We start from the raw sequence: 21,904 nt of genomic DNA, 5'->3' as shown, positions 1-21,904 counted from the left end.
ATTTCTCCACGTGCCTTTCAAGAATGCAGTAGATCAGTGTTTCTCAATATTTAGTGTTTCCGCAGATCATCAGGGGAACTTGTTAATATGCAGATCCTCGTCAGTTGCTGAGAGTCAGAGGAAGAAGCTAAAAAGTACACCTCAGATGTGATGGGAGGGCAGCCTTAGCTAGAAGAAGTTATCTGGGCAAACTATCTTGGTTCAACTTCCGCTATGGAAATATATGGGTCTCCGTTCCATAATAATTGTAGCATCTCTGTCGATAAGCCATGACTTGAACCACTCTAAGCTAAGAAAGAAGATGGTGATATGCACTTTAACATGATGTGAACAATCACAGGTATTAACTAAAGTTAACTTGATTTTATGTCTTTTAATATATACATATAGATCTGATGCAGAGAGTACAGCCATCCACCTAGAAGCTTTGAAGAAGTTGGCACTGGCATTGCAGGAGAGAAAGCAGGCTATTGACGATCTGAAAGAGAAAAAGCAGAATTTGATAGACCATCTGAACGTGGATGACAAAGAATTAGTCAAAGAACAGACGAGTCACCTTGAACAACGCTGGTTTCAGCTTGAGGACCTTGTTGAAAGGAAAATCCAAGTGTCTGTCACCAACCTGGAGGAGTTAAGTGTGGTCCGGTCCAGATTTCAGGAGCTGATGGACTGGGCGGAAGAGCAACGACCCAACATTGCTGAGGCTCTTAAGCAGAGCCCCCCGCCTGACATGGCTCAGAACCTTCTCATGGATCACCTTGCCATTTGCAGCGAACTGGAGGCCAAACAGATGCTCCTGAAATCACTCACGAAGGATGCTGATAGGGTGATGGCTGATCTCGGCCTCAATGAGAGGCAGATAATCCAGAAGGTACTCTCTGATGCCCAAAGACATGTGAATAGTCTCAGCGACTTAGTGGGCCAGAGACGAAAGTACTTAAACAAGGCTTTGTCCGAGAAAACCCAGTTTCTCATGGCGGTGTTCCAGGCGACCAGCCAAATTCAGCAACATGAGCGCAAGATAATGTTCCGTGAACATATCTGCCTGTTACCGGATGACGTGAGCAAACAAGTGAAGACATGTAAGAGTGCACAAGCCAGCCTCAAGACTTACCAAAATGAAGTCACTGGGCTTTGGGCCCAGGGCCGCGAATTAATGAAAGGAGTCACAGAGCAGGAAAAGAGCGAGGTGCTGGGGAAGCTTCAGGAATTGCAGAGCGTCTATGACACCGTTTTACAAAAGTGCAGCCATCGACTACAAGAACTAGAGAAAAATTTGGTTTCTAGGAAGCATTTTAAGGAAGATTTTGATAAAGCTTGTCACTGGCTAAAACAAGCAGATATTGTTACCTTTCCCGAAATCAACCTAATGAATGAGAGTGCTGAGCTGCATACACAACTGGCCAAATACCAACACATTCTTGAACAATCTCCAGAATATGAAAATCTCCTACTTACGCTGCAGAGAACTGGACAGGCCATACTGCCGACGCTGAATGAAGTCGATCATTCCTACCTCAACGAAAAGCTAAATGCACTGCCCCTGCAGTTCAATGTAATTGTCGACTTGGCTAAAGACAAGTTCTATAAAGTCCAGGAAGCAATTCTGGCTCGGAAGGAATATGATTCCTTGATCGAGTTGACAACCCAGTCTCTGTGTGACCTCGAAGACCAGTTCTCCAAGGTGAGCCAAGTCCCCAGTGACCTGAGTGTTGAAGAGGCTCTGTGTCTTCAGGATGGTTGTCGAGCTCTTGGGGGAGAGGTGGCAGCCCTTGCAGAAGCAGTGGATGAACTGAACCAGAAGAAAGAAAGTTTTCGCAGCACAGGGCAGCCATGGCAACCAGACCGGATGCTGCATCTCGTCACCCTGTACCACAGACTGAAGCGACAGACAGAACAAAGGGTGAGCTTATTAGAAGACACCACCAGTGCTTATCAAGAGCATGAAAAGATGAGCCACCAGCTAGACAAACAACTAGAGGTTGTGAGAACAGAGCAGGCCAAGGTGAACGAGGAGACGCTTCCTGCAGAGGAGAAGCTCAAAGTGTATCACTCCCTGGCGGGAAGCCTCCAGGATTCAGGAATTCTTCTAAAACGAGTGACTGTGCATCTCGAAGATCTTGTTCCGCATCTTGATCCCTCAGCTTACGAGAAAGCCAAGCATCAGATCCAAGCCTGGCAAGAGGAGTTAAAACTGCTGACTTCCGCCATTGGCGTGACGGTGACGGAGTGTGAGAGCCGCATGGTGCAGAGCAGAGACTTCCAGACGGAGCTGAGCCGCTCCCTGGACTGGCTGCGGAGCGTGGAGACAGCGCTGAGGGGGCCACTGTGCCTGGACCTGAACCTGCGGGACGTCCAGGAGGAGATCAGAAAGGTCCAAATCCATCAGGAGGAGGTGCAGTCCAGCCTGAGGATAATGAATGCTCTGAGTAACAAGGAGAAGGAGAAATTCACGAGGGCCAAGGAGCTGATCTCTGCCGACCTACAGCACACGCTAGCTGAGCTCTCCGAGCTGGACGGGGCCCTGCAGGAAGCTCTCCGCACCAGACAGGTCGGTACCACAGGGCTTCCCCTTTCTTTTTTCCACTTTGCTTCTTTGTAAATAGGTGTGAGAAATTTCTTTGGTTTCGATTTTTTGTTTAGAATTGCTTCCTTAAATGTTTCTTTTTTTGACTACTACATGGAATCATCTTCAGTTGTGACTTAAAAAGGTGCTTTTATTGTTTATCCTCATGGTATTCATTTCATGTGGTTTTCACGTTCACTTGACTTTGGTTTTAATACAGGAACACCTCAGTTATCCTTCTCCTTTAGGAGAGATAAATGATAGCACTAGTATAATTAATACCATATGTGAGGAATTAATCATAAAATTCATTCATTAGCAATGAATAAGTAGTGATGCTTTTTAAAAAACAATGTGAAACCTGGCATTTCTAAGCTTAGTCCCGGATGAAGAGTCTCCAGAAGGAGAGAGGCAGACGGATGATGCAGTCCTGACAGTGCTGAGCCAGGCTTTCTTGTGGGGTCTCCCATCAGTTGCCCCATCTCTCCACCCCTTCCTCAGGGAGGAGTGCTTCCTCTTCTCTGCCTTCCCTGAAGCACAACAGAAGCAAGACTAGAATATCCAGGGCTTCCCTGGTGGGGCAGTGGTTGAGAGTCCGCCTGCTGGTGCAGGGGACACGGGTTCGTGCCCCGGTCCGGGAAGATCCCACGTGCCGCGGAGCGGCTAGGTCCGTGACCCATGGCTGCTGAGCCTGCGTGTCCGGAGCCTGTGCTCCACAGCGGGAGGGGCCACAATAGTGAGAGGCCCGAGTACTGCAAAAAAAAAAAAAAAAGACTAGAATATCCATCATGACTTGACTTGAAGATAACAAAGAAATGAGAGCATGCTCAGAACTTCCCAGGTTAGCCTCCTAATTGTGACTTGTTCTGGGGCTCTGTGCATTCAAAAATAAGAGAGATACAACAGTGCCCAGAGGTGTACTTCCTTTAATCCCTTGACCCTTTTTCTCCACATCTGTCCCTCTGATTCTGTGGGATTTCAACCAGCCGTTTACGTTAAGGACAGCCTTCCTTAGGATAATATAGTAACGATCGCTTTGGAGTAAAGCACACCTGGATTTTAATCTCAGTTATATGATCTTGAGCGAATTACCTGCAGCCCGTAAGTCTCAGTTTTCTCTGGGGAGAGGGATAACAATATCTCCCTCTTCAGATTTATATTCTGAGTGCAGGGTCTGATGCAGCGGTATCCCCGGATGACTCTTAGCTGTCATGTAACTTTATTTTTCACGTAGATTAAGGTTAACACTAAATAATACAATTTTAAAAAAAATCTTAACCTGTGGTTAAAATCTTAGTAAACTTCATCATGTAAAATTCTGACTTCTTAAACTAGAGTCTATTTAGTATATTTTTACCTTTTCATGTTGGTTCAGGCCACTGTTAAACTTTTTTCAAAAAACTATGTCCCTATAGCTGTAGGGATAGAGATGGAGTATTTAACCCAGAGTGAAGAATCGAAACAGAAGTTACCTGGGATTTTCCTTCTTGAAAAACATCTGTCATGTAAGCTTGCTTCTGTTGATTTGATGATTTTTTTTTTTTTTTTTTTTTTTTTTTTTTTTTTTTTGCTGTACGCGGGCCTCTCACTGTTGTGGCCTCTCCCGTTGCGGAGCACAGGCTCCGGACGCGCAGGCTCAGCGGCCATGGCTCACGGGCCCAGCCGCTCCACGGCATGTGGGATCTTCCCGGACCGGGGCACGAACCCGTGTCCCCTGCATCGGCAGGTGGACTCTCAACCACTGCGCCACCAGGGAAGCCCGATTTGATGATTTTTGAACGAAAATCTTGAATCTGCTAAGGTGTCCCTACTTCTGCCATCTTGTGATTGGTAGTCTTATTGATTGTCTTGGCCCAAATAACTGAAGGTCGCGGTTCTGGTGGCATTTCTAATCTCCACCACTGATTCTTTGCTTTGCTATCCTCGTTCTTTCCTCATTAAGTGCTAATCTTACATGTACTTTCTCTACCACTTCTCTGCATCTTTGCTTGACAGTAATGGCTTGTCTTGTCCAACCACTGATGGCCAATTAGAGTGTTTCCTTTCCTTCTGGATCTGAATGGACTTCATTGCACAGGGGTCAGCTTTCCAATCTCCAACTTTTCTATCGTAGTCTCTATGCAAGACTTATAGGCTACTATTTCACTACCAGAAATCACTATTTGGTCTGGTAAACGCCGTTTTAGAAGTTTGGTGTTATTACACTCCCTTTTTTCCCCTCCAGCTTTATTGAGGGATAATTGACAAAGAAAATGGTAAGATATTTAAAGTGTACAATGTAATGGTTTGATATATGTACACATTGTGAAAGAATTCCTTCTTCAAGTCAGTTAACAAGTTAACACATCCATCACATCACATATTTATCTTTATCTGTTCTTTTTTTTTTTGGTGAAAACATTTAATTTCTGCTTGTTAAGCAAATTTCAAGTATACGTTACACTGTTATCAGCTACAGTCACCATGTTACACGTTAGATCTCCAGACCTTATTCAACTTAAAACTAAAAGTTTGCACCATTTTTTTTTTTTTTTTTGGCTGCACCGCACAGCTTGTGGGATTTTAGTTCCCCGACCAGGGATTGAACCTGGGCCCTCAGCAGTGAGATCATGGAATCTTAACCCCTGGACCACCAGGAATTCCCAAAAAGTTTGCACCAGTTTACCAACCTCTCTATTTTGTTCACCCTGCAGCCCCTGGCAACCAGTTTTCTACTCTAAGTTTCTATGATTTCAGCTTTTCCTTTTTTTTTTTTTTTTTTAGAGTCCATGTGATATTTGTCTTTTTCTGTCTGGCTTATTTCACTTAGAGTAATATCCTCCAGGTTTGTCCGTGTTTTGGGAAATGACAGGATTTCCTTCTTTTTTAAGGCTGAATAATATTCCAAGGTGTGTATTTTTTTTTAATTCTTTCATCTGTGGATGGACACTTAGGTTGTCTCCATACCTTGATTATTGTGAATAACACTGCTATGAACATGAGAGTACAGATATCTCTTCGAGATAATGATTTTGTTTTCTTTGGATAAATACCCAGAAGTGAGATTGCTGGATCATATTGGCAGTTAATTTCTTGAGGAACTTCCATGCTGTTTTCCACAGTGGCTATAGCAGTTTACATTCCTACTGGTATTATTATACTCCTACCTAAATGAGTCATTATTTCACTTTGGTGAATTTTCATTCTGCCACATATTAGTAAGCATTATATTTTTTCTTTAAAGAGAGGACATTTCAGAGCCATCATAAATTTCTATTCCATCTGTGACCTTGTTTATTTATTTTAACTGCAATAATAAAATTATAACAAGAAGAACAGAAGGGAAAGTAAAGGATAATAATGGATTGCACCAAAAAAAAATTTACCAGCTTATCAATTCATTTATACACATACATCCATGTGACTGAAGACTGGAAAAGAAATGGAAAGCATAAATTTATTTTTGGCAAACACATTGCAAAAGAGAGTTGATTATGTTTGCAATTAATGTTTTTCAGGCTACCTTGACTCAGATGTATAGTCAGTGTCAAAGGTACTATCAAGTGTTTCAAGCAGCTAATGACTGGCTTGACGACGCTCACGAAATATTACAGCTGACAGGCAACGGCCTAGATGTGGAGAGTGCAGAGGAAAGTCTCAAAAACCACATGGAATTTTTTAGTACAGAGGATCAGTTCCACAGCAATCTGGAGGAGCTCCAAGGCCTAGTAGCCAACCTGGACCCACTCATCAAGCCAAGTGGAAAAGAGGACTTAGCACAGAAAATGGCCTCCCTGGAAGAGAAAAGCCAGGGGACAATACAGGAGTCACACGTCCAATTAGATCTCTTGCAGAGGTATTGGATTTGTTTTGTTCTTTATATTCTAGTGAAATGGATTTTCACATGGAAAATAGGAATATATTAATGATATACATTATCGTTCATTCTCTTCTCTTAAGTATCACTAGACATATTGACATTAGAGCTCTGCACAGAGATGTGTGATTTGAAGTTGCTTATTGATGTGTGTTGGATTTTTTCAAGATGTGCAGCTCAGTGGCAGGATTACCAGAAGGCAAGGGAAGAGGTTATTGAATTGATGAATGATGCAGAGAAGAAACTGTCTGAGTTTTCTTTACTGAAGACTTCTTCCAGTCATGAAGCAGAAGAAAAATTGTCAGAACACAAGGTTAGCTTTGTTGTTTTTTTTTTAATATTCTTTCATTGTAACTGTAATGGGTCTTTGCAATATGATAGTTCCAGAAACAAGTCAATAAATCTTCATTTCCACCTCGGCTTTTTAAACACAAAAAGGATACATTTAACCACATTTCTTAGCAGTTTTAACTTAATTAAATGCTGTCATCTTTTTAGGATTCCCGTTAGAAATGCATAGCTAGGTTTAAAAAGGCACATTCAGAGCAATTTGCTTCTGATAAGATGTGATACAATAGATTTCAGTAAATACTTTCTGGTGTAACTTACATTAGTTCAATTAAAATTCAAAAATTAATAGCTGAGTCTCACTCATATCACAGCAAAATAAGGTAGAATGTGACATACTTAAATATCAAATTCCATTCACTTATATTTTTGCTAGTTTTTAAAAATGGGAGAATGTCATCTCAAGCAGCATGTAAATGTTTGTTTGTAATAAATAAGTATCCGCCTTACCTCTTTTAAAAAAGCCAAGCCTAACTCAATTACAAATTAAATGTAAAAGTAAGAATTACCAGAGGAAAATAAACATATGTAGGAACATTTCCTTTTGTGGATAATTTTAGGCTTTACCAAAATCCATAGAGCTTTTGAGAAAAACCATCTCTCCCCTCAACCTCTGTTCCTCTGCCCACCCAGGCTTTAGTGTCAGTAGTTAACTCTTTTCATGAGAAAATTGTGGCCTTAGAGGGTAAAGCTTCAGAACTGGAAAGAACCGGAAATGGCACCAGCAAAGCAACCATAAGCAGGTCGATGACGGCTGTCTGGCAGCGCTGGACACGGCTCCGCGCTGTGGCCCAGGACCAGGAGAAGATACTGGAAGATGCAGTGGATGAGTGGAAGAGCTTTAACAATAAGGTAATCTCCATTACTGATGGGCTCAAAGTATTGTTTCCTTGCTGATGAGAATGTATTTTGAAAAGTGGTATTTTGCTCCTTTTTTCAAATCGGCCTTATGAAAGTAAAAAGCCTTTTCAAAAAAATCTCTATTTACATTGATATGAAAACCAAATTATGAAATAAAATACATATGCAATGTGCAATTTAGTCCCAAGGCTGGGTCCAGTTATTTTAATAGGAAATAAGCCAAGTAATCACATTTGAAAGGGGGACAAGCCCATTTTGCCCCATTTGTGAGGCTCTTAGTGACACTTTCTTTCCTGGCCCTGAAAAAGTGCAAAACACTTTGTCTTTGCCATGAAATAAGCAGGAATTTAACTCATTTTCCAAATCCTGTTTAATTTAGTATCTTCCCTTTTAAGTAGGGTTCAAGTTTTAAGCCACATCTTCCTTGATGACTCAAAGGCACGTATTCATGTTAGCGTAAATATTGAAAAGAGTTTTTCTTTTATCTGTTTAGTAAAAGAAAATTTTTAAAAAAAACCTTTTTCTATGTTATGAAATGTCTGATTGCCCTATTATTATTATATATTTTATTTATTTATTTCTGGCCATGCCATGCAGCATGTGGGATCTTAGTTCCCTAACCAGGGATCGAACCCGTGCCCCCTGCATTGGGAGCACAGAGTCTTAACCATTGGATTGCCAGGGGAGTCCCTGCCCTGATGTTATTTTGAGATTAAATCTTAAAACCCAGAATAATAGCGTGGTCTTTCCTTCCATGTTAAGGAGATTGTTCACATTTTAGTTTCCTGAGATTTAGAGTTGACACCATCATCTTTAACGTGCTCCAATGCATTAGTGTCAGATTTGGCATTTATGGGAATTACCCTCTTTTTTTCAGTTTATTTACTTTGAACTTCATAGTATGTACATTTGTCATCAGGTTAAAAAAGCCACTGAAATGATTAATAAGCTGCAAGATAAATTACCGGGAAGTTCAGCAGAGAAAGCCTCAAAAGCAGAACTCTTAACTCTTCTTGAATATCATGACACATTCATTCTGGAGCTGGAGCAGCAACAGTCGGGCTTACGGATGCTGGAGCAGCAAGCACTGAGCATGCTCCAGGATGGGGCCGAGCTGTCCCCTGGAGAAGAGCTACCCACTGTGCAGGAAATCACGGCAATGCAGGACCGGTGCCTGAAGTAATTATACACCTGCTCTCCTTCTCTGCTTCTAAACTTGGCCATGACCCAAAGGGACAAATGTGGTATTAAGAGTCTGGGAGTGCTCCCCCCGACCACCTTACAAATGTGGGGCTCTGTTCCTGTCATCCTTGCTATCTAGTACATATCTAGTCGTATTTAGAAATATAGTAATGAACCAGATGCAATCTCTGCCTTCAGGTAGTTACGGTCAAGCAGCAGAGGTAGACAACTAAAGATGCCTTTTAGGTGGAGCATGGGAGGGGCACTAAGGGAAATCAAAGCAGAGGCAACTAAACTAGGAGAGGAGTCAAGGAGGGCTTCTCTTCAGAAGGGTGTTTAAGCTAAAGACTAAGCAGGCTTGAGCCAGCCAGTGAGGTGGGAGGAGAGCTCTGCAAACAGGGCAATAACAAGAAAGCGTGCAAGGAAGCATGTCACCTCAGGGGAAGTCTTGGGTGATGGGGCGATTCATGAGACATAACGCTTAAAAGGTAAACAGTTGGGAGCTATTGAGTACTTGGTTTTGATAAATCTTGATAACTCATTGGCTAAATTGGATGACACATAGATTAGAGCAAGGATGATACCAAAGTCCAGGTAAATAATAGTCATTTACTGATAGTGAACTTAGAGAAAGTTAATCTTTTATTTATTTATTTATTTATTTTTGGCTGTGTTGCTTCTTCATTGCTACACACAGGTTTTCTCTAGTTGTGGAAGGCGGGGGGGGGGGGGCACTCTTCGTTGCGGTGTGAGGGCTTCTCTTGTTGCGGTGCGTGGGCTCAGTAGTTGTGGCGCACAGGCTTAGTTTTTCCGCGGCACGTGGGATCTTCCCGGACCAGGGTTTGAACCTGTGTCCCCTGCGTTGGCAGGCGGATTCTTAACCACTGCATCACCAGGGAAGTCCTGAAAGTTAATCTTCATGATATGTAACCAGCCTGATTCACTTATGGGGCCAGAGAGGAAACGTCACTATGTAATTTAACTCCTGTATTAACTACTATTACTCATACATATCCTACATTCACCCCTTCACTATAGATGAGTTCAGGATAATCTGACTCCACGTATTTAAATTTTTTTAACCAAATTTATGTCAATTCAAATAAAGACTTAAAATTTGGATGTTGAACATTATTAATCATAAAATTTCCAAAGTTTGAGTCTTTATTTAAAGACTAGTTTCTAATAGGCACAAATATTCCAGTTACACATTACCTTTAAAGGCTGATGATTCTGCACCATGAGTAGATTTTCAAAGAGGAAATAAATAATCAAACAATCTCCAGGTTACTCTCGACAAGAAAATGAATTGCAGTTTAGTGGCATGGGAGTATGTCAGCTCTCAATTTTCCAGGGATAATTCATTCACTTCACGTGATGTATTTTCTCCTGTTATACCTGAAGAAAACTTAAGTGTTACTGAAAATCATCTGGCAGTTTGGGGGAAGTGTCTTTACTTGGAAAAGATAGGCGGCTTCACTTTTTTAATGTCTGTTTTTGACAATTTGATGTCATGTATTGGGGGGGTTCCTTTCGTTTCAATCCACATCTGCTTTCTCCCTTTATTGTATTTAAAGCATACAGGAGAACGTGAAGAAGAACAGAAAGGTGTTAAGGCAGGAGCTGAAGGAGCGAGAAGTGGTGGAGACCCACATCAATTCAGTAAAATCTTGGGTTCAGGAAACGAAGGAGTATTTGGGGAATCCAACAATAGAAATAGATGCTCAACTTGAAGAACTTAAGGTACAAAACTCATTCCCTAGACCCATCATGTTAAAAAATTGTCCTGCTTTTAATCAAATGTATCTGTTTATATTCAATGAAATAATTGAATTAAAAATTTTTAGAAATGTTTTATAAACATTTATGTACATTTGTCATCAGGTTATAAAAGCCACTGAAATTATTAATAAGCTGCAAGATAAATTACCAGGAAGTTCAGCAGAGAACTTCCCGGTAACTTACAGAAAACTAAAAGTTTTCTATAAGACTTTTAGTATTATTTCATTGGGCTTTCTTTTGTTCTGTATAAAGTGGACATGCTTCTTATTGAGACTAAAGAAAATTTTGCTTTTTGTAAATGGGTTTCTCTAATTCCACACAATCATATTTTGAGGAACAATACATAGCCTTGTCTCTGTACCCATAAAAATTAATTTCCTTATCAGGCTCCCCGAAATTTCTTATGTTGATCTTTTCTTCAGATTCTCCTAACAGAAGCCACAAATCACCGACAGAACATTGAGAAAATGGCTGAAGAACAGAAGAACAAGTATCTTGGTCTTTATACTATATTACCTTCTGAACTCTCCCTTCAGCTAGCTGAAGTGGCCTTGGACCTAGGAACTATCCATGATCAGGTAAACCTACGGTCAAGAAAGAGTACTTTTCCACTCTTTTATAGGTCAGTACTCTTGTATGAGAGTTCGTGATTTTCACAATCCTGTCTTCATGGAAACAGAGTTAAAAAAAAAAGATCAGTATAAAATAATAATATTAAATTAGAGGTCTTATTCATAGGCAAGAAGCATATGAGAAGATATTAGATGTGAACAATACTGTCAAACATTAAAGATAATTTATCTGCTTCCAAAAGGAAATTACTCAGAGAAACAAAGATACATTTCATGTATTCAACAAGTATTTATAGAGTATCCAGAGTCTGCCAGGCACTCTTCTTTTGTTGTTTCAGTTCAACAAGATGTAGTTGGTGAAGATATTTGAAAAAAGGGAAAATCAGAGTTAAAAAAATAAGGTAAAACCAGGAATGAGGTTTCTACCCCAAATGCATGCTATAGGGTCCCGTATTGTGTCTAGAGGAAGTCTTATCAGTCTAACTTCCAAATAACTAAGGAAAGGAACGTGTATAAATTTTTTTTGTTTTTTTGTTTTTTGCTGTACATGGGCTTCTCACTGTTGTGGCCTCTCCCGTTGCGGAGCACAGGCTCCGGACGCGCAGGCTCAGCGGCCATGGCTCACGGGCCCAGCCGCTCCGCGGCATGTGGGATCCTCCCGGACCGGGGCACGAACCCGTGTCCCCTGCATTGGCACGGGGACTCTCAACCACTGCACCACCAGGGAAGCCAGGAATGTGTATAAATTTTAAAACAAACCTTTTTTTTTTTAAATTTAACAAATTGCTACATAGCCATTCATAGTACTGAGATCAGAGGGATATTTCCATCTTAACTCCTAGTAAAGAACATACACTTTCATGTAGGGAAAATAGCTTCAGTAGCGTTTGTATGGAAACATAATGGGTTTTAGGACCTTCCTGGTGGCCTGCCACTAAAGCAGTTTAGTTAAAACTGGTCTACAGGAGATAAAGGGAGGATAATTCTAAACTACTACATGAGATGGAAGTAGTGTCGCGTTGTAGAAACTGTAAAACTATAAAATTCAGGTAAGTGTGCTGTGCCTTTTAGACTCTCCGGTGTATGATGCAAAGTGTTTAAAAATTTTCATCAAAGTCTAATTCTACTGCATCATACTATTGACCTAAACTAAAATATTATTTTTTATTTTAAGTACTAAAATATTAATCTTATACTAATATTTTACAGTATTACTTATTTGGTTTTTCTTCTTAGACATTGGAAGGTCTTTTGGGAAGGATGACTTGGCGAGTTCAGACCTTAAAAAAAGAAGTTCAAATTTCAGGTTTTTTTCCTCTGGATAAATTTCCCTATAATAGAGTTATTCACATGCATTCCATTTACGTTAGCGCTCAACTCAAAATAATGAAGTCGAAAAAAGTACTCTTTTAATGGTGTATTTCCTCACTACTAAGGAGATTTGATTTGCTATTTTTATATATTACAAAATGATCAGCACAATAAATCTAGTTAGCATTCAAAACCATACATAGTTATAAAAATTTTTTTTCTTGTGATGAAAACTTTTAAGAAGTACTCTCTTAGCAACCTTCAAGTATGCAGTATAAGATTGTTAACTATAGTCACCATGCTATACATTACATCTGCATCACTTAAAGAGATTTTTTTAAGGCCTTTCATTTATACAAAGAAAATATTTCTTTACCATCTTCCCTTCAACATTTTATTATAAGCAAAATATGAATGTTATCATATCAAATCAAAGCCATTAGAAACTTGTAAATATTAACTGTGATTTTTCATTTTCCTTTCCATTGGACATGTTCTGTGCTTTTTTGTCATACTGTACAGAGGTAATTGGAAGTTAGAAAAAGAGTTAACAGATCATTAACAGCTACTTATGAAAAGGTGCATGGACACAAATCTGTGCGCCTCCAATTATCTGGAATCGTCTTCCATTTTATGAAGAAAAAGGCCTAGAAGAGTTTGTATGTTTAGGGTCACAGAGTTAGTAAGTGGAGAAGATAGAGTTCAAACTCAGCTATCTGCACTGCTTCCTGTAAACACCTGATGAGTGAATCACTGTACGTGCATTGCTTGTTCCTTTGCTGAAATAGCAGCAGAAAGAGGTGCAGTTAATACGTAAAATGGTGGGAAGTAAGGCTGCAGGGAAAACCATGAGTGTTTGTAATTGCACATGGCTGGCTTGTTGAGGTACTTCGATGCCAAAGCAGTGTTGATGACTTAGAGTGCCTCTTGGCAATATCTGAAGATGGAGATATATATTAGTATCAATTATCCAATTTTTACCATGGTTGATTTTGTTGTTCTCATTGATTATTTAGATCCAGGACAAAATAAAAGAAGTTGAACAGAGCAAGGCCATGAGTCAGGAATTCAGCCAGCAAATTCAGAAGATAGCCAAAGATCTCACAACTATTCTAACCAAGCTGAGAGCAAAGACAGATAATTTAGTTCAAGCTACAACTGACCAAAAGGTAAGGAAGGAGAAGTGGAAATATAAGGGGGGCTATTGAATGAATTAAATATTCTGAGTGCATTAGTTTATTCTGAAGATACAGAAAAAAAAAAAAAAGCTTCCTTGATGAGCAGGCTTCATGAAAACCAGAGAGTAAAGGCAGGCAGTAAAGAAATTTTGTAAATACAATAATATAGAGCTACTTATATCGTATAATTTATTATCACAGTTAAACTGTATTCATAAATATACATGCATATGTAGTGTCAAAGGACTAAATGATGGTTTAGGATTACAAGTATATAAATTTCAAAATGAAGGATGTTCTTGGTAGTTAAATCCCTGTTCTCATTTTGCCAATGAGTAAAGGTAATCCTTTCTGGGTGGGACAGAAGGAATATTTTAGCTCTCTCAGCCTCGTAGGAAATAAACACCAGGGTTACAAAACATCCTGCTCTGCCTTTTCAACTGAAGAAACAGAAATGAACCGATCATAGTTGAATTATTCTTATATATTTGGCTTTTACAAAAATCATTTAAAATATAATCCTTCTGATTCTGGAAAATCTGGAGAAATTTATCATCTATAGTCTAACGTTCTTTCCTTTTGATGACCATCCAGGTGCTAGGAAAGGAATTAGATGTCTGTAACTTAAAATTAATGGACCTAGATGAAGCAGTACAAAAATTCTCAGAACACAATGGCCAACTGGGTAAACCACTGGCCAAGAAGATTGGAAAACTGACTGAACTTCACCAGCAGGCCATTAGACAGGCCAATAACCGGCTCTCTAAGCTCAGCCAGGTATGTTTTCCCAGCCGGTAATCAACATTCTCTAAAGCCAAAATTCAATTTTCTATTTTTTGCTTTTAAAAATAAGTGAAAAGATAATATGGACAGTGATGAGAGTAAGTTAAATGTAGCTTATTTCATACCATGCCTGTGTTCCTAAAATTGACACGTAAACCTGACTTTCTTTTATATCAAACCATATAATAAATTTATTGACAAAGGTGTTCCTATAAATGGACTTTTATAAATAAGTAAATATATATGTATGTATGTTTGCCTTTACTTAATTGGTTCAGGTCACACATCATCATAATTGTTGAGCATAGACTGAACTTTTGCCAATAGATTATGTTTCTTTCTGTAATCAGGGATGAGTTAAATCAGAATTTGCAACCAATAAATTATAATATTGAAACCTATAATCCCCACCTACCACCTCCTTACTCAGTGAGGGTAGAGTAGGAAAGGAGGGAGAGAGAAGAGCTAGGTAGAGGAATAAGAGATAAGAATGGAGAATTTTTTAAAAGATTATTCAGGCATAGTAAGAACTTGGACTTTATCCTAAAGTCACTGAGAAGTCCTTAATAGATGTTCAACAAGGAAGTAATTTTTCATGATACCTTTAGATATCACAGATATCATAATGATCAGTTCCTAGGATTATTGTGTCCAAAGAGAGACCGAAGACTGATTTCTAGCTCACGAAGCAGAGTTTACATTTGTTATCTGAATGTTAATGATTTTTCAGGCAGCATCCCATTTAGAAGAATACAATGAAATGCTGGAGACAATTCTGAAGTGGATTGAGAAAGCTAAAGTCTCAGTACATGGAAAGGTTGCATGGAATTCTGCAAGCCAGCTTCGGGAACAATACATTTCACATCAGGTAACTTCGGGAAAATAGTTTTCAAAGAGTAACTAAGAGAGTGCTTTGATTTAACTGGCTAGGCTGACAGAAAATTTAGAGGACCATGATGTAAAATTATTTCAGGTGCCAGGAGAAAAGAAAGGTAAGGTAGCCCTAACAACTTGTCCAGGGGATTGAAAGAAAGTAGCTACCCATGAGATTTCATAAGACCATATATATAAATAAATATCCTCCTCTGTCTCCCCTAGACTTTCCATTTCCCAAGACCAAAAATAATCATCCAGATAGGACTCTTTTTTTTTGCAGCTTCTTTGAAATAATTGTATGCAGGAATATGGTGGGAAATTCTTCCCCAGGAAGAGCTGTAGGGACAGGTGAAAGATTATAGCCTCCAGACTCAGACTGACGGGGTAACCAAGTTCTGACATTTAGAGCTGTGTAATTTGGAGGAAACTACTTTGCCTCTCAGAATTCAATCTTATCAGTAAGATGGAGATGTAAATGATATTCGTACTGCAGAGTTATCATGAAGATCAAATGGTTTAACATATGTGCCGTCATCAAGCACAGTCCCTGGCACATGGGTCCTCAGTCAGAGCCTCAATCTCATGCCTCTTCCTTCCAGCCCTTCTGCCTGGTCACAGTGGGCTGACCTCCCGCAGGAAGTAGGGGTCAGCTGGGAATGAGTCCACACCACATGGGGGCCGCATTACTTCATTTCCTCTGAAGTTTTCTCTCGACCGTATCATCCAGGAAATTATTTCATCCCTTTATAATTTAGGCTTGAATTAGATACAGATATCTAATAGCCAGTTATCTTGCAGTCAAATACAAAATGGTCTTTATTTAAGTTACATGAGTATCCTCAAGTATTTTAGATTTTCTCTCTTTTATTCTGATTTATGTATATTCATGTCTTTTAAATGCATCCCCTTTTCCAATTTCAGTTGACAGGGTTCTAGATCAAAGCCTCATTTTCTCCTTCTTGGAATGCTTTAACAGGTTCCTAATTGGTTTCCCTGTATTTATCTTTCTTCTCTAATCAATCCTGCACACTCCTCCCAAGAAATCTTTCTTAAACAACTACAGAGTTGTTCTGCCTGACGTTATGCATTATACATTAACAGACAAGAATTAAGTTACAATTTGTTGTAAACAATGAAAAAATATTCATTAGAAATCTAGAAATGCAAATTTAAAAGAGAGAGAGCATTTTAATTATCAAGTTAACAGTATTTTTAAAAGTTCATATTTAAAGAAGTGAGAGCTATCAAACACTGCTGGTAACTGCTGGTAACTTGGTTAAAGCTCTTTGAAAAACAATAGGAAATGTATCACGATCAAAAGAACATTACTACTCTGTAATCTGAAATGTAGGAAATATTTTATATGAGTATTAATGACTGTACTGGAATTTTAAAGAAAACTTAAATGTCAGAGTTTTCTGAATAAATTTTTGGATTTCATAAACTATAATGTAGTCTTTAAAATGACCAAGAAGGTAGTTTTTTGTTTTGTTTTGTTTTGTTTTTTTTTAAATAGCTCCAGCTCTCATTCATTTATGTATTCAATAATCATTTATAGAGTGCTTTCCAAAGCTAGGAATTTTGTTAGGCATTTGAAACACAAAGGATATTCCCTGCCTCTGCCCCCGGGAGTTGATAATTAAAGGGAGAAAGGAGATAGAAAGACAGATCTAGACAATTACAATGCAGTGTGATAAGTGCAGGGATTGAGAGCCCAAGATGCTGAAGGAACTCATGGGAGGGTACCCAACCCAGACTGCCCAGGATGTGAGAAGATTAAGGAAGGAAAAGGTGATTCTGAGCTGAATCCTGAAAGACACGCAGCCTACTTGTCGTGGAGTTTTAGGCCAAACCGCATGTTGAAATCCCGGCAGTAGGAGTGAGGGGTGCTCTAGCTGGTGCGCTGGCGAGGAGGTCTGCAGAGAGCTGGAAAGAAGGAGAAGACAAAGACAGATCATGGAAGCCTGTTAAGAACTTGGCCTCTTTCTCCTGAAGTCACTCTAAGCCTTGGACAGATGTTCTGCAGGCAAGTGACAAGCTCAGACTTACAGTTTAAGAAAGATGACGTAGAAGCCTGTGGAAAACAGATGGATGAAGGTGTGACAACTAGAAGGTGGTTTCAGCATTCCAGTAGACAATGACAAGGCCTCTCTTTGGAGGCTGAGAGAGGACAAAAATCAAGGGGTATTACGCAGCAAGAACTCCGGACTTGGAGGCTGTTGGGTATGGCTGAAAGAGAGGGAGGATCCAAGCATGGTTCCCAGGTGTTGTTTTTTTTTGTTGTTGTTTTGTTTTTGCGGTACGCGGGCCTCTCATTGTTGTGGCCTCTCCCGTTGCGGAGCACAGGCTCCGGACGCGCAGGCTCAGCGGCCATGGCTCACGGGCCCAGCCGCTCCGCGGCATGTGGGATCTTCCCGGACCAGGGCACGAACCCGTGTCCCCTGCATCGGCAGGCGGACTCTCAATCACTGCGCCACCAGGGAAGCCCCCCAGGTGTTTTTGACTTGGGCAGTTCAGTGGGTTGAGTGCGTTGAGGGACACAGGAGGACAGATGTCAGGTATTGGTGGTGACCTCACACAGACATTCAGGAGGAAACTCAGCCTGTCACACACCGTTCTGGGGAGTTCTCCCGTGCCTGACTTTATCCAAAAACAACACAGCGAGAGAAAATGCATGTGTTCTAATATCAGGTGAAAAAGATGGAAAATTGTAGGTATGTTATGATCTCAATTACCTAAAATTATACCCAAACTGAACAGCAGTTATTGCTTAAAGTTATCTCTGGGATATGGGATTATGGACTATTCTATCTTCTTTATTTTTCAGTATTTTCTAAGCTTTATAATATATATAATACATAATATGTTATATAATATATAATATGTTATATAATATATGTATTTGACATTTATTGTGAGAAAAAAGATGTACTTTATTTTTTAAAATAAGAATCTATTGCCTGAGAGGAATGTCCCATCTCTCATTTCGCCTCTTTACACATCACACATCCCAGGAACTGCACATTTTGTGCTCACTCGCCTGTGTGCCTTTGCTTATTATTCTGTCCCCTCAGCATAAAGTGTCTTTCCTTTCCCTCCCCATCTGTCAATACAAACCTTCTTCTGACTCAGCTCAAATGTGACTCTCCCAGGAAGCCTTCTCTCAACCCTCCTGCAAGCAGTAGCACATCTCATTTCTGGCATCCTTAACCCTTTCTTCTTTCACTCTGCTTATAAAATGCATATTACATGCTTCTTATTCTGTTGATGTTGTTATTCGTCCCCAGAGATGATACTATCTTGAATGACAAGGGCTTTGTTTTATGCCAAGTTGTTTCTACCCCTTTGTCTCACTTAAAGCAAGTGTTTGTGGTGTTGTTATTAGTCCCCAGAGATGATACTATCTTGAATGACAAGGGCTTTGTTTTATGCCAAGTTGTTTCTACCCCTTGGTCTCACTTAAAGCAAGTGTTTGTGATGCTCTTGTCTTATTTTCGTTCCTTAGATCCATATATGCTTAGGTCTTAGATACAGAATATGAGACCTGAAAAGCATCGCTTTAGTTTGAATATGAGAGAAGGGGGGCCAGTGACCTGATGAAGATACCCAATGCGTCAGAGCATCACCACTGTTGGCAGTACTCACGTCCTGACCCTCACCAGGGAGCCGCTTGGGGTGGCAGTTGCAGCAGTAGCCTTATGGTCCAACACAGGTGGCCTCAACAAATTGTTTACAGCTCCTGAAATTTGATTTCTTTTTGAAAAGGGGGTAACAGGAAGTGGGGAGCAGGCACAGGGCTGTGAAGGTTAAACACAGTAAGACACACGACCTACACAATGTGCATGGAAAATGTGAATTACGTCTCCTTACTCCCTCCCCAGTCTGATGGTCTTTAAACCACACCGTATTGATTACCCATACCTCTCTGCCTACTTGTCAATGTCGTGAACATTGATAATTCACTCTAGACCATGCTAGAAGAATCTGAAGAGATTTACAACAATCTGGAAGTGATGACTGAGAAATTACAGTACCTCAATAGCGTATACCACACGGAAAAAATGTCTCAGCAAGTAGCAGACCTGGGACGGGAGACTGAGGGGCTGCGGCAGATGATCAGAATTCATTTGCAGAATCTCCACGATGCTGCCAAGGTAAAACATAAATGTTTTCTTTAAAAAAAAAGTAATTTAAATGGAAAAGTCTATCATTAAAAAAACAATCGTGGTTGTATATCAAACGTAGAGTGCTTACCTCTGATGAGCCTTCTTGACTGTGATGGTTATGGTCGTGTGTCTGACTCACAGTGACGCCAAACAACACCTAAACATCGGAGTTTGGAGCAGAGAAAGATTTGGGCCATGCAAGGAGACGGGTGGCTCATGCCCCACAAAACCCCAAACCCTTTGCAGGGTTTCAGCAAAGCATTTTTAAGTCCGGGAGAGGGAGAGGGGCTTCACAGCATGTGATCAGCTTGTGCACAGTTCTCTGACTGGTTGAGGTAACAGGGAGATGTCACAGGGCTTAACAGTATCAGTCCTTAAGCTCCAGGAGGCCTGGGGCTGTGAGCCCCCAGTCATCAAGTAATTAACATCTTCTATCTGGTGGGGGCTTTTCAGCTCCGTTAAACAGCTCAGGAAATGTGCATGAGATACTGTTATCTGGGTACTTCAGAGAGGAGCTCAAGCAGAGGGTATTGGGGAGGGGGTTTGCCCCAGAAGGCCTTATAGGGTCCTGCCTGGTTACATGATGCTATTCTCCACCTATGACTTTGGACTTCAAGTGCTTATACATCGACATTAACATCGCTCTTACTCTGCAGGATATGAAAAAATTTGAAACAGAGCTCAGAAACTTACAAGTTGCTTTGGAGCAAGCCCAGACAGCACTGACTTCTCCAGAAGTTGGACGTCTTAGTCTCAAGGAGCAACTCTCTCACCGACAGGCAAGCAAAAATAATTCAGGGGAAATGGGTAGGGAGCTATATTTTTGAAAAAGAAAGGATAGTTAGGAAAAGTAATTTCTAAACTCTGTTTTAGTCTGAGCACTGTATGCATGATTTAAAAAAATACCTGGGAAAATTTTTATAACTTGGGACAGAGCTGTAATTTAGTAAATGTCTCTTGCTTATGAAATAAACCATTAAAACATAAAATATTTCAGAATATACATTTTAAATGGAAAATGTATATTTTATGTAAATAAATAAATTATCAAATTTGTATAAGGTATAAAATTTTAAAACATAAAATATGAACTGGCACTTTCAGCGTTTGCTCTCTGAGATGGAGTCACTCAAGCCAAAAGTCCATGCGGTGCAGAGGAGCCAGAGCGCGCTCCGGATCCCCGAGGACGTTGTCACCAGCTTGCCGCTGTGCCACGCAGCTCTGCGCCTGCAGGAGGGGGCCAGCCGGCTCCAGCACACAGCCATCCAGCAGTGCAACATCATGCAGGCACGTGCAGCGGGGCCAGCCGGTGTCTGCAGGCGGTCCCCACGCCACCCACAGAGCAGCACCAGATGAGTCATGGGCTGCTTTTCTTAGCATTTGCGTGGGCTCAACCATCAAAACACATCCAGAGTGTTAACTCAGACAGCTTGTTGTGGTTATATAAAATAAGGACATGAGATGCTATCATTTGGATCATCCACAAAAGCCTGGGGAAAGCTCTATTAAAAATATCCTTTGGTGAAAGCTATCTTTTAGCAATTATTTTTTTTATAAAGAACAACTTAATGAAGGTTAATTTTTGTATTCAATCAGATTTTTATCTCATTATTCATCTGAAAATCATCTAGAACTTTGTAATAAGACTTTACTGCTAGGGTATATTACAGAATTTTTTTTCTTTTTTTATATTTCAGCTTATTGATACATTTTATTGCCTGAGAAGGACATCCAACTATAACTCTTAGTCTTTTCCCCTAATAAGAGAACAGTTATTTACTGGGAAGAAATGACACTATTTATCTCTTATCTACTTTCAACTAATATTTCACCTACTTTATCCAAAAATTGTATACATGTTCTCTCATTAAACCACTAATGGTCTATTTGGTCAACTCTACTTACATTATCTTGTAATTTTTTAGACAGTAAAGTTCTGAGGGTAGAAGTCATGCTTCATTCTTTTTTTTTTTTTTTTTTTTTTGCGGTACGCGGGCCTCTCACTGCTGTGGCCTCTCCCGTTGCGGAGCACAGGCTCCGGACGCGCAGGCTTAGCAGCCATGGCTCATGGGCCCAGCCGCTCTGCGGCATGTGGGATCTTCCCGGACCGGGGCACGAACCCGTGTCCCCTGCATCGGCAGGCAGACTCTCAACCACTGCGCCACCAGGGAAGCCCCCCATGCTTCATTCATTTTTATATCCCCTATTCCAGCACTTAGCTGAGTGCCTTACATATATATTTAGTATTTCTTTGATGGAAAAATGAAGTAATCATGTTTTTCGTACTGCTTTCTACCATGTTCTAGACCATGACATTGCTGTCTTTAGGACAATACGGAGGAGAAAGAGGATCTAGCCACTTAACTATTTTCAGACCATCAATAATCTTGCCAAAATGTTTCAGAGAGAAGGCTCTGAAATAT

General features: G+C 40.2%; 1 protein-coding gene across 6 annotated transcripts in view; it reads left to right on the top strand.

Annotated features, from left to right (window-relative positions):
* The window catches only part of SYNE1 (spectrin repeat containing nuclear envelope protein 1), a gene marked incomplete at its 5' end in the record, with an annotated part of 457,248 nt that overhangs the window by 257,381 nt on the left and 177,963 nt on the right, over positions 1-21,904 (top strand). For all 6 annotated transcript variants that reach the window (XM_082668958.1, XM_082668957.1, XM_082668956.1 and 3 more), the window contains 13 exons: positions 391-2,551; positions 6,064-6,401; positions 6,591-6,735; positions 7,404-7,622; positions 8,551-8,810; positions 10,391-10,556; positions 11,018-11,173; positions 13,495-13,647; positions 14,251-14,433; positions 15,170-15,307; positions 19,284-19,469; positions 20,138-20,260; positions 20,586-20,768. In XM_082668958.1, coding sequence (XP_082525084.1) covers positions 391-2,551; positions 6,064-6,401; positions 6,591-6,735; positions 7,404-7,622; positions 8,551-8,810; positions 10,391-10,556; positions 11,018-11,173; positions 13,495-13,647; positions 14,251-14,433; positions 15,170-15,307; positions 19,284-19,469; positions 20,138-20,260; positions 20,586-20,768 — 4,411 coding nt within the window. The remainder of the gene's footprint in view (positions 1-390; positions 2,552-6,063; positions 6,402-6,590; positions 6,736-7,403; positions 7,623-8,550; positions 8,811-10,390; positions 10,557-11,017; positions 11,174-13,494; positions 13,648-14,250; positions 14,434-15,169; positions 15,308-19,283; positions 19,470-20,137; positions 20,261-20,585; positions 20,769-21,904) is intronic.

The sequence above is a fragment of the Grampus griseus genome, assembly GCF_964374135.1.
Source record: "Grampus griseus genome assembly, chromosome: 13".
Classification (NCBI taxonomy): Eukaryota; Metazoa; Chordata; class Mammalia; order Artiodactyla; family Delphinidae; genus Grampus; species Grampus griseus.
The sequence above is the reverse complement of the archived record's forward strand: the minus strand, read 5'-3'. Positions and strand labels throughout refer to the sequence as shown.